Genomic DNA, 13528 nt, shown 5'->3' with positions numbered 1-13528 from the left:
ACCTTGTTAACTAAAATTTCAAATGTAGTTTGCATAGCATTAAGTTAGTATACTTACAACCATAGAAACTTTACAATATGCAAGAACAGTCAGTGCCTGTGCCAGGCAAAGACCAGCTACAAGCCCATTAAATGGTCCTGTGCTAAGTCTATTGCACTGTAGGACATAGCTCTTCACATTCATACCCAAATACTTTTAAGTGATTCAAAGGTTACAAAGATGGCCAGGAAAGTAAAGTGAAGGCCACAATCAGATCAGCCATGACCTTACTGAATTGGCAGAACAGGCTCAAGGGGCCAAATAGCCAACTTCTGTTTCCATTTCTTATTTTCAATATGGTGAGAGCTTATCTCTCTAAACCTTTTCAGGTGGTAGGATCCAGACTCTCAGCGTGAGAAAGTGTTTCACCAGCTCCCCTCAGATCCTTATGCAATTTCTTTAAATATATGTTCCTTGATATTTTATCTTTCTTTGAAGTTGAATTGGTTGTCACCACGTACTCTACCTAGGCTCGTCAATTTCACAAACCTAATAAAATTACCACTGAAATCTGCCCCTGTTCCAAGGAAAGCAACTCCAGCCTAACTGATCTTTTTCTCAATTAATACTTCCAATCCTGGCAGCATCATGTAAATCTCCCCTACCTAGCACAATCAACTTTCCTGTCACATGCAGGCTAGAACTGCACACAGCACTCAAGCTGTGGTCCAAATAATGTTGCATAAAAATGAGGTACTGGAGAATCTCGGATAGTAGGAACTGCAGATGCTGGAGAATCCGAGACAACAAGGTGCAGGGCTGGATGAACACAGCAGGCCAAGCAGCATCATAGGAGCAGAGAGGCTGACGTTTCGGGCCTAGACCCTTCATCAGAAAGGCTGGAGAATCTCAGCCGGTCTCAGAGCGTCTCCGGACAGAGAAACAGTGTTATATACCTCTGCAGTCTCTTTCTAGTGCACAATTCCCCAACACCATTGGCAGCACAATTACCACAGGAAATGCAGTGCTTTAGAAGTTTCAACACCAGCTGCTGAGGTCAGCTAGAAACGGATAATGAATGCTGACCTTCCAAACACCGTCCCATTGAAATTCGGCATATCATTGTCAACTGATTGCTTAACTCAATCAAATTCTGAAATCATTCAAAGTGTTAACCTTAATGATGACAGTGGTTATATGCTAATCAGTATAAGTAAGACTCACAGACTAATGTCTGAGCATTTTTATTAAAGCACAACATTACCATTACAGTCTGGATGGATGTGTGACATCTGCAATACTACCCCTGGTCGTACTCCAGGGAACATCACATTTGTCAACACAATCCTTCGAAACTTTACAATTTCTGTCCTTGGGGAATCTTCTCTTATACTTTCTTATACACAGCAAGCCCACAAGAGACTGATTTAAGCAAATAACAACCTCTATTATTTAAATGGCCAATTACAAAAGATGCAATTTAACCATCTACCTTCACAAATCCAGAGAAGCATTCACTCAGAATTCTAATCAGCTCTGAAATACTTCAATGTCACTTTTGAATGGCCTCAGTACTCAGCAGCTGTTTTCCCTATATACAGCTGGGTCTCAGATTCTGCAAAGGTTTTAGCCCTTTAGTTCACATGGTAAGCTACCTTTTTGCACATGCTGCTAGAATTGAAATGTAGCTCTTTATGATTTGGACCTTTCCGAATCTTGAGGGTCAACAGAACTTTATCAATGAAAAGCACAATCCTCCATCAAGTCACAACTCAGCTTCCTTTACCCAAGGTTTATTACAAAAGCAAAATTAAAAATATAACTCATTAATTTCATTGTCAAACTAAATCTTATAAAGTAGTGCACAGTCATAGTATTCAAGTTCATTTCTGTTCTTAGGGAAGACAAATCAATGTAGGAATTTTCCAGGATTCTGACAGCCCACATCCTGAGAACAAATTTAGAACAAAACTAATATCATTGCTGTATGATGAGGGTGTAAGGGGGAACAGAAAACCCTTTTGACTGAAAGGAAATTCTCATCTATTATGCAATACTTCAACTCACCTTAACTCTTTCCTTACAAAGGAAATAAGCAGTTGCATGCAGTACATCAGCAGAATGTGTTGAATTGTGGTAGGAATTCGAGGAGTGGTAATTTGCTTCAATAACTTGTAACCAGGAACGTAATACTGATTCAGAACAGTTTAAAAATTCACAGACTCCAAAGCGTGAAAATGTTTTCAGCCCAAGGTAGACCAGAGGCCTAGTTAAAAGATGAAAGGTTTAGAGAATGTCCACTGAAATGTTAAATTCTATCATGAGGACATTCTACCATTTTTTTCCCCCCCCCAGATGAAATCCTTTTCCTGCCTCCACCATGCATCATAAGCAACATTCTTGATTCTAAATGACAAAAAAGCACTATCAAAGGCATAACAAGAAACCTTGCTTCATAGGGTTCTAGTACTTCTGTTAACCTTAGGGAACAGTTAATAATTTCAGAATAAATTTTGGTTAAAGTACATTTGAACATATTTTTAAGGGCTCAGTACTGTTCCTGATAATGATAACTTTACCTTTGGTATTTCATTTCCCTGCTCTCTGTAGACAGTTTTTCAGTGGGATTACTGTCAGGACGTGGGATAGATTCCACAAAAATTCCATTTCTCAGATGACGCACCTTGCAACATACAATTCTGACCAACAATGTACCCAATGAAGTTGGCTCAAAGCCAAGAGTTGTTAAATGATGTGGATCAGCTGAATAATTTGTCCAGTCAACCAACATTACACATTGTCAAGTATTAGTCAGCATTCCAAAAACATTCCTTAATAAACACAGCTACAAATCTAAGCGAAGATTACTGGCACAAAAACGATTACACTGATGCACGAGGAAATATTTATCACACTCCATGAGCAAGACTGTTGCAGTTGTAAGTTGTAAACAGTTTCACAACGCTGGATACTGATTAGCTTGCATGTTTGGCTTTAAAATCAACTTGCATATCATTAATAAGTATTGCCCAGGATTAGAAGGTAGTAATCTAATCGAGCTCAGAAATTATTCCTGTCTAGGCTAGAGTTTGTTTAATACAAACATAGCATCAGGAACTGGATTCTCTGGTCCTCAAGCTTGTCGTACCACTCAATAAGATCATGTGGGTGGGTGGGAGGGAGAGAGAAAGACCTCAGTCTTTAACAGTTCTTCAAATTTTTCTTAAAGCATTAGCTGAAGTATGCTATTCCAATTCCATAAAGACACCCTACCCTAGACAGCTTCAGATGTTACCAATTGCCATCTATCCCTCAAATAAAAGCAAGATACTGTGAATACTGGAAATCTGAAAAACAGAAAATGCTGGAGAAACTCAGCAGGTCTGGCTGTATCTGTGAAGACAGAGAGAGCAAGAGAGCGAGTTAACATTTCTTCAGAACCAGAGAATCATACTGACTCAAAATGTCAGACCCGCCAGACATGCTGAGTTTCTCCGACCTTCAGTGCCTGTGCCATCTGTCCCCACTTTCTGCCTAATGTGCCTATCACTCGATAATTTCAATTTACCTTTTGTGAGTTGCAGCCTCCAATTCAAATATGTCAAAGTCCCAGCAGTCCTCATTCTCCATGCTTTCAGTTATCCTTGGTGGGATATCATGCAGTGAGACAGGAATATGAAAGTGAGAGTGAATAGTGTGAGCATCTGAGGGAAAAAGACAAAGAAAATCAGTAATCAAAGACTAAACAATCAACCACACACAAATCACAAAGGGAATAGTTAAATATAGCTTTAGTTTACATATGACACTAAGTGAGTTTTGCACAGTAAATTTTGTTGATGGCAGTAGTCAGTTATAAATAAAAGACAGGAGTTCAATGTGGAGTCACACAAGGGTGTGCACTTTAGATCTTGAGAAACGGAAATCAAAATATTGTATCTTATCAATAGTGAATAATTCAGTCCATTATTTAATTACTGTAGGAGAGAAACTAGGAAAATGTAGATTTATTAGTCAAACATCAGTGAAGGCAGTGACAGAATAACTAAGCATTTGAACAAAATGCTTAGCTTAGCTGTTCAGAGAAACCAGTTTTATTTTATAAAGGGGAAATAATGTCAAAATAACAAGTTTTTTTTCCCTGAAGAGGTAATACTGGTCAATCAGGGTGTATCTATGGATGTTACTTATATGGACATCAAGAAGGCATTCAACTACATCTCATTAACAAAAACGAGAACACATACTTGGAGACAACCTATTGTTTTGGATTAGAATTGGTTACAAGGTTGTATACAGACTGTTGAGGTCACAGGTATACATTCCAAATGGCAGGAAGTGATTACTGACATTCGCCCTATGACGTTGCCTCCGTTTCCCACTATATTTCGAAGTGGCCTGGATAAAGGATCAGAGACTATATAGACAATGTAAATAGCACAAACATTCAGACATTAAGTTGGTGGGCATAATTATGGCAGGTAGAGTTCAATGTAAAAAAGTGCGAGATCATCTGCTTTGGATCAGCATTAGACCAGATCCGAAAAGGCAAGCAGTTAGGAATCTGAAATGAAGTAGTTTTATGTCAATAGGTTGGAAAAGTTGGGACTTTCTTTTTGGAGAGAAGGTTGAGGGGCAATTTGATTGGATTGGAATCAGAATGGGAATGGAAAAATGATATTGTGAACCCTCTATTCAAAAAGGGAGGGAGGCAAAAAGCTGGTAACTATAATTAGCCTAACATCTATTGTTGGAAAAGAGTTGGAATCAATTATTAAGGAAGTAACAGCAGCACACATTTGGCAAATCAATCTAATTAAGCAGAGTCAGCACGGCTTCATGAAAGGGAAATCATGGTTGACTAATTTATTAGTTTCTCAAGGAAGCCTCAGAGTGGATAGATGGGAATCTATCATGATCTAAATGCGCTGTATTTGGACTTCCAGAAGCTGTTCAACAAGGTACCTTACAAAAGGTTAAGTCATAAGAGCTTATGGTGTTGGGAGTAGTATATTGGCACCTTCAGAGAATTGGCTCATGGGCAGCAAACAGTGAGTGGAGATAACGGATTCTCTCTCAGGTTGGCAACCTGTGACCAGTGGGGTTCCACAGGGAACAGTGCTGGGACCACAACTGTTTACAATAAATATTAATGACTGAGGAAGGAAGTGAATAAGATAAGGATGCATGGCATTAAGTATTAGCATGGATAGAGGATTGGTGGACTAACAGGAAGCAAAGAGTGGGGATAAATGAGTGCTATTCTAGCTGGCAGTCAGTGACTAGTGGCGTGCCTCAGGGATCGGTGTTGGGACTACAATTATTTACAATTTACATAGATGATTTGGAGTTGGGGACCACGTGTAGGGTGTCAAAGTTTGCAGATAACACTAAGATGAGTGGCAGAGCAAAGTGCGCAGAGGACTGTGAAACTTTGCAGAGGAACATAGATACATCGAGTGAGTGGGCAAAGGTCTGGCAGATGGAATACAATGTAAATAAACGTGAAGTCATACATTTTGGTAGGAGTAATAGTAAAAAGGATTATTACTTGAATGGTAAAAAGTTGCAGCGTGCTGCTATGCAGAGGGACCTGGGTGTCCTTGTGCATGAATCACAGAAGGTAGGTCTGCAGGTACAACAAGTAATTAAGAAGGTAAATGGAATTTTGTCCTTCATTGCTAAAGGGATTGAAATAAAAAGCAGAGAGGTTATGTTGCAGCTGTACAAGGTGCTGGTGAGGCCACACCTGGAGTACTGTGTGCAGTTTTGGTCTCCTTACTTGAGAAAGGATGTACTGGCACTGGAGGGGGTGCAAAGGAGGTTCACTAGGTTGATTCCGGAGTTGAGGGCGTTGGCTTATGAGGAGAGACTGAGTAGATTGGGATTATATTCATTGGAATTCAGAAGATTGAGGGGGGATCTTATAGAAACATATAAAATTATGAAGGGAATAGATAAGATAGAAGTAGAGACGATGTTTCCGCTGGCAGGTGAAGCTAGGACAAGAGGGCATAGCCTCAAGTTTAGAGGGAGCAGATTTAGGACTGAACTGAGAAGGAATTTCTTCACCCAGAGGGTTGTTAATCTATGGAATTCCTTGCCCAGTGAAGTAGTTGACGCTACTTCAGTAAATGTTTCTAAAAAAAGGGTAGATTTTTTTTAAACAATAAAGGAATTAAGGGATACAGTGAGAACGCGGGTAAGTGGATCTGAGTCCACGAAAAGATCAGCCATGATCTTATTGAATGGCGGAGCAGGCTCGAAGGGCCAGACGGCCTACTCCTGCTCCTAGTTCTTATGTTCTTATGAATGCATTGTCGCCAAATTTTCAGATGACACAGAAATAAAGTAGAAATGCTGGTTGCGAGATGGTACAGACAATTTACAGATAGATATTGATAGGTTAAGTGAGTGCGCAAAAAGTCAGCAAATGAAGTACAATGTGGGAAAATATGAAGTTGTTCATTTTGGGAGAACAAAAGAACGGAGTATTATTTAAATGGAGAATAACTGCAGAAAGTGCAACACAAAGGGACATGAGGTGCTTGTACATAAAAGTAGCAGACAAATACAGGAGGTAATCAGGAAGGCTAATGAATGCTAGTCCTTATTTCAAGCAGGTTGGAGGGAAGTCTGGATGCATATGTATAAGGGGCTGGTGAGACCACATCTGGAGTTCCGAGAACAGTTTGGGTCCCCTTAATGAAAGAAAGATTGAATTTCCTCCAATGAAATTATGAGAAGATTCAAGATGATCCCTGGTATGGAGGGATTGTCTTATGAGCAATGATTAAACAGGTTGGGACTTTACTCACTGGAACATAGAAGAATGAGAAGTGATCTCATTGAAACATATAGGATTCTTAAATGTGGAGAGGATGCTTCTGCTCATAGCAGAATGTAGGGTCAGAGGACATAATCTCAGAACAGAGACGCACCAATGTGAGAAGATTTTCTTATCTTAGAGGGTTGAGTGTTTTAGGAACACCTTGCCAGAAAGCTGTGGGGGCAGGGTGCTTGTGCATATTTAAGGCTGAGATAGACAAATTCTTGATTAGTAGGGGAAATCAAGAGTTACAGGGAGTTAAAGTGGATGTGAGGAAGACTGGATCAGCCACAATCCTGTTGAATGGCAAACAGACTCAAGGTGCTGAATGGCCTACACCGGCTCCTATTTCTTAACAGTTATAGAGTCAGAGTTGCACAGCATGGAAACAGACCCGTCGGTCCAATTCATCCATGCCAACCAGATATCCTAAATTAATCTAGTCCCATTGCCAGCATATGGCCCATAACCCTCCAAACCCTTCTTACTCAACCATCTAGATGCCTTTTACATGTTGTAACTGTACCTGCCTCCACCACTTTCAGTTTATTACATACATACACCACCCCATGCGAAAAAGTTGCCCCTTAGGTCACTTTTATATCTTTCCCCTCTGTCCTTAAACCTATGGTTCTTATGATCTTATGATAAAGACATTCAAAATCATGTCGAGTCTGGAACACAGTCGATAGAGTGAAGCTATTCCCACTGGTAGAAGAATCAAGAGGAGTAAGCAGATTTGAGACCATTGGCAGGAGCAGCAAGCACAACATGATGAAAAATGCTCTTCATTCAGCAGGTGATTAGGATCTAACAGTCTGGTGGCACCTTTCAAAAGGAAATGGAATCATTCTCCGAAAAAAGAAAATGTACAGAGCTATGGGGAAAAAGGTGGGGGAGTGGCCCTAAGTGAACTGCTCCTTCAAAAGGACCAGTACAGAAATGACCAACTGAATGACCGTTCTCTATGCCGTAACCATTCTGTGGTGCAATTAAAACAGTGGAAAATTAGAATACTAGCAACATCTGATCTTTATTCAGAATCACAGACATGCTGAGTATTTCGAGCACTTTCTGCTGTTATTTTTGATTTCCAGCATCTTGAGTGTTTCGCTTTTGGAAAGTGTTTTACAGGCCCAAGTACAAACATCACCCAGCTTGTGGGCAGAGGTGTGAAATAATTATTAAGGTTAATGGATTGTTGACCTTTATCTCAAGTGAGCTCAAATACAGTGAGGATGAAGACTTCTTTCAGCTTTATGTACAAATTTTGATGAGTAAAACACATATGTATTCAATTCCACCCACTGCACCTCAAAAAATATACTTTGGCCTTGCAGGCATCCCAACAATATTGAAGGTGGTAGCGGTGTAGTCGTCATGTCACGGACTGGCAATCCAGAACCCTAGGTTAATGCCCTGGGGACATGGGCTAGAATCTCATCATGGCAGATGGCATTTAAATTCAATACAAGTCTGGAATAAAAACCTAACCTAATAGTGATCATGTAACCATTGCTTATTGTTGTAAGAGCACATCTGGCTCACTAACGTCTTTTAGGGAACAAAGCCCTTACCTGATCTGGCCTACATGTGAACCCAGATCTGCAGCAATGTAGCTGGGCAATTAGGGGTGGGCCATAAGTGTTGGCTAAACCTGTAACATCCACAATCCATGAATGAATTTTTTAAAAATTAACCGGAATAATACTGGGCTAAGAGATTAATTTATGAAGACAGGACTTTTTAATCCTCCATGTGCAAAGGAATAAATAGCGCAATCTGACTGGTTGTTAAGATGGTGATAGGATAAGGCATGGGCAAAGTGAGTGTTCAGAGCAAGCAGTGAGTGAATGGGTGGGTGAAATTTGCATCTCCACCCTGCAAAAAGCTTTTGAAGTTTTCATAATTGATATATTTAGTAGAGTCTGATAAAACTTTTGCCTTTAAGACTATGGAACCAAAACAGGCGGATGTAGATCAAACATGAACTTCTGAATGGCATAACCAACCAGAAGGGCTGCATGACTTATTCCTGTTGTGTTCCAGCCTGGAAGCTGTGAAGAAGCAAAGGGATCAAAAGGACACACCTAGTACCTTTTGTACTTGTAGATTAGCACAATCAAAAAGGCAAATGGAACATTGCTCCTTATCTCAAGAGGACAGAACATAAAACTGGGGAAGTGATATGTCAGTTTAATGATACATTGGGCACATACCCCCAGAGTACTTTGTTCAGCTTTTGACTTCAGGAAAAGCATATTGGCTTTTACGGGGTTGCAACAATAAATGATGTTAGCTGTCTCACATTGATACCATGCAGTAAATCTGAAAGTGATTTTTCCCTTTAACAGGATGCTGCTGCCAAGCCAAAAAGATGTTTTGCCTACCACACAAATAATAATGTGTGATTTGTGAGTTTCAATGTCAGTGTGATGCCAAATACATATGTTCCAATGAGTGGCAGAATGTGTCAAACACTATGTCCCACTGACCATTAGCAGTAGGCTACTCATGCTCAACTAGCTCGTGCTTGCAAGCTTCAGAAAGGTGTATCAACCATTAGAGTGATTCTGCTCTAATTGATAATTTAGACTGTGCTAACATTTATACCATAACCCAATTTTAAGAACAGAGTCAGTAAATGTGGAGCTGGAAAAAAAAAACAGCAGGTCAGACAGCATTTCAGGAGCAGGAAAGTCAATATTTTGGGCCGAAACCCTTCATCAGGACTGTCCCCAATTTACCATCATCAGTTGGTCTCAAAGTGTGATAAATTTTCATGTGCCAGAAGGTGCATACATAGATACTCTTCTGTAGGGAAAAGGACTTTAGACTCAAAGTCAAAGTCAGAGATGTACAGCACAGAAACAGACCCTTCGGTCCAACTCATCCATGCCAAACAGATATCCTAAATAAATCTAGTCCCATTTGCCAGCATTTGGCCCACATCCCTCTAAATGCTTCCTATTCATATATCCATTCAGATGCCTTTTAAATGCTGCAATTGTACCAGCCTCCACCACTTCCTCTGACAGCTTATTCCATACACACAGCACCCTCTGTGCTAAAAAGTTGCTCCTTTGGTCCCTTTTAAATCTTTCCCCTCTCACCTTAAACCTATACCCTCTAGTTTTGGACTCCCCCACCCCGGGATAAAGACCTTGTCTTTTTACCCTATCCATGCCCCTCATGATTTTATAAGCCTCTATAAGGTCACCCCTCAGCCTTCGTCGCTCCAGTGAAAATAGCCCCAGCCTATTCAGCCCCTCCCTATTGCTCAAAGCCTCCAATGCCTGGCAAATGTCCTTGTAAATCTTTTCTGAACCCTTTCAAGTTTCACAACATCCTTCCTATAGCAGGGTGACCAGAACTGCATGCAGTATTCCACAAGTGGCCTAACCAATGTCCTGTACAGCTGCAACATGAACTCCCAACTCCTATACTCAATGTACTGGCGTGGGGGGGGTGGTGGAAAGAGGTGGGGTTCCATCTTTCAGGGGCTAGCAGTATTGGTCAGGTCAGTGGTACTGTGACTGACTGAGGCTCAGGGAGAAAGTGTGCAGTCAGACAGAGCAATAAGAGGCTCAGTTGTGAGGGGGACAGACAGGAGATTCTGTGGCTGCTGAAGAGACACTAGGAAGGTGTGTTGCCTCCCAGGTGCCAGGGTCAAGGAAGTCTCTGAGCGACTGCAGAACATTCTGAAGGGAGAGGGTGAACAGCCAGAGGTCATTGTGCACACCAGTACAAATGACACAGGTAGGCAAAGGGATGGGATCCTGCGAAAGGAGTATAAAAAGCAGGACCTCAAGGGTAGTGATCTCTGGATTAATCCCAGTGCCAAGCGCCAGTGAGGGTAGAAATAGAAAGATAGGCCAGATGAATGCATAGCTGAGGAGCTGGTGTAGTGGGCAGGGTTTTCAGTTCTTGGATCATTGGGATCTCTTCTGGATGTAGAGGTGACTTGTACATGAGGGATGGGTTGCACTTGAACCGGAGGAGGTCCAATATCCTTGTGGGGAGATTTGCCAGTGTTAACCAGGAAGGTTTAAACTAGTTTGGTGGGATATGGGCTCTGAATAAGGAAGGGGCCATCGAAAAGTCAGGGGAAAATACATTAACCATCAAGAGCAAGTTTACTATTCAGGATAGCCAGGGGCACATTAAAGGAAGGGAAAATGCTTCTGGTTTAAAGTGCATTTATTTCAAGCATTAGGTCTGACTGGCAAGGCAGATGAGCTCAGAGCATGGATTGGCTCTGGGATATTATAGTCATAACAGAAACATGGTTGAAAGAAGGGCAGGACTGGCAGTTCAATGTTCCAGGAACCAGAAGCTGCAGGCATGACAGAAGTACAAGTAAGCGAGGAGGGGGAGCTGCCCTTTTGATAAGGGAGAACATAACAACTGTGCTTAGAGAGGATAATCTTAAGGGGTCATCAAATGAGGCTATATGGTTAGAACCTAGAAACAAGGGGACAGTCACTCTGTTGGGGCTGTATTGTAGAACCCCAAATAGCCAGCGAATACTAGTGGAGCAGATGTGTGGAGAGATTGCAGAATAACAGTAGTATGGTTGGAGATTTTAATTTCCCTTGTATTGATCGGGCCACCCAGAGTGTAAAAAGCCCGGATGGGGTGGAACTTGTCAAATGTGTCCAAGAAAGTTTCCTGAATCAATATGCAGAGAGCCCTACCCTCTGCTGGGGTGCAACACTGGACCTCATCTTAGGAAACGAGATCAGGCAAGTGACTGAAGTGTCAGTCGGAAAGCACTTCGGGTCCAGTCACCGTAACACTCAGTTTCAACATAGTTATGGAAAAGGATAGGACAGGTCCACAGGTTAAAAGTGCTAAACTGAAGCAGGGCCAATTTTGGGGCCATTAGGTAGGATCCAACAGCGGTTGATTGGGTGAGTCTGTTTGACGGAAAAGGAACAACTGGCAAATGCGAGGCTTTTAAAAGTGTCATATCAAAAGTCCAGAGACAGTATTTCCCTGTCAGGATGAAGGGAAAAGCTGGCAGGTTTCACGATCCCTGGCTGACGAGGGATATTGAGGCTTTGGTCAGGAAAGAGTGGCGGCATACATTGGGTTTAAGCTATCGGGCTCATGTAAATCCCTAGACGACTATAAAAAGCGTCGGAGCACACTTACGAGGGAAATCAGAAGAGCAACAAGAAGGTATGAGATGGACCTGGCAGATAAGGTTAAAGATAATCCCTAGAGGTTCTACAACTATAATAAGAGTTAAAGGGTGGAGAGAATAGGTCCCCTTAAAGATCAGCATGGCCATCTATGTGTGGAGCCACAGGAGATGGGGGAAGATTTTTGATGAATATTTCTCCTCGGTGTTTACTGAGGAAAGAATCATGGATGCTAAGGAAATAGGGGAAACAAGTGGGGATGTTTTGGGTTGCAAACATATTATCAGAGCGGAGGTGTTTTCAGCCTTAAAGTGAATGTTGTGGGAGGCTAGGGAAGAAATTGCAGAGGCCCTTGCAGAGATTTTTGCTTCATCTTTAGCTACTGTTGAAGTTCTGGAAGACTGGAGGGTGGCTAATCTTGTTCCATTGTTTAAGAGAGGTATCAAAGACAGGCCATGGAACTACAGGCTAGTGAGCCTGACATTAGTGGTGGGCAAGTTATTGGAGAGGATACGGAGGGGCAAGATCAACCAACATGTGGATAGTCAAGGTCTGATTAGGGAATAGTCAGCATGGATATGTGGGCAGGAAGTCACGTTTGACTAATCTTTTAGTTTTTCGAAGAGGTAGCCAAGAGGATAGATGAGGGTAGGACAGTGGATGTTGTCTTTATGGACTTTATTAAGGTCTTTGACAAGGTCCAGCACAGGAGACTCGTCATGAAGGTTAGGTCACGTAGGATCCAGGGAGAGCTAGCTAATTGGATTCAAATTGGCTCGATGGTAGGAAGGAGAGGGTGATGGTTGAAGGTTGTTTCTCGGACTGGAGGCTTGTGACAAGTGGTGTGCCACATGGGTCAGTGCTGGGACCTTTGTTTTTTGTTATTTACATAAATGATCTGGGTGTGAACGTACAAGGCGTGATTAACAAGTTTGCAGATGATACAAAATTAGGAGGTAACATTGATAGTGAGGAAAGTTATCAAAAATTACAGAGGGATCTTGATCAGATGGGGAAGTGGGCTGAGGATTGACAAATGCAATTCAATACAGATAAGTGTGATGTGTTGCACTTTGGAAAGTCAAATCAAGATAGGACTTAAGGTCCCGAAGAGTGTTGCAGGACAGAGGGACCTAGGAGTACAAGTACTTAGTTCATTGAAAGCGGCATCACTGGTAAACAGGGTGGTGAAGAAGGCATTTAGCACGCTGGCCTTCATCAGTCGAGGCACTGAGCATAGGAGTTGGGACATTATGTTATAGTTGTACAAGTTGTTGGTGAGGCTGCACTTGGAGTATGGTGTACAGTTTTGGTCACCCTGTTACAGGAAAGGCATAATTAAATTGGAAAGTGTGCAAAGATGATTTACAAGAACGTTGCCAGGACTATTAGGCCAGAGTTAAAGGGAGAGGTTGGTCATGATAGGACTTTACTCCTTGGAATGTCAGAGATTAAGAGTGACCTTATTGAGGTGCACAAAATCATGAGGGGCATAGATAGAATGAATGCATTTGCTTTCTTCCCCAGGGATGGGGAATTGCAAACTAGAGGGCACAGGCTTAAAGGTGAGAGG

At 41.7% G+C, this 13528-nt stretch overlaps 1 protein-coding gene across 1 annotated transcript in view; it reads right to left on the bottom strand.

Annotated features, from left to right (window-relative positions):
• pde8a (phosphodiesterase 8A) overlaps positions 1-13528 on the bottom strand; it is a 42978-nt gene that overhangs the window by 14367 nt on the left and 15083 nt on the right. The window contains exons 9-10 of the mRNA XM_048616033.1: positions 3548-3683; positions 2047-2245 (exon numbers count right to left, since the gene is read on the bottom strand). Coding sequence (XP_048471990.1) covers positions 2047-2245; positions 3548-3683 — 335 coding nt within the window. The remainder of the gene's footprint in view (positions 1-2046; positions 2246-3547; positions 3684-13528) is intronic.

Source organism: Rhincodon typus, chromosome 33, assembly GCF_021869965.1.
Source record: "Rhincodon typus isolate 14 chromosome 33, sRhiTyp1.1, whole genome shotgun sequence".
In the NCBI taxonomy this organism is placed as follows: Eukaryota; Metazoa; Chordata; class Chondrichthyes; order Orectolobiformes; family Rhincodontidae; genus Rhincodon; species Rhincodon typus.
This window is presented reverse-complemented; position numbering and strand designations above follow the sequence as displayed.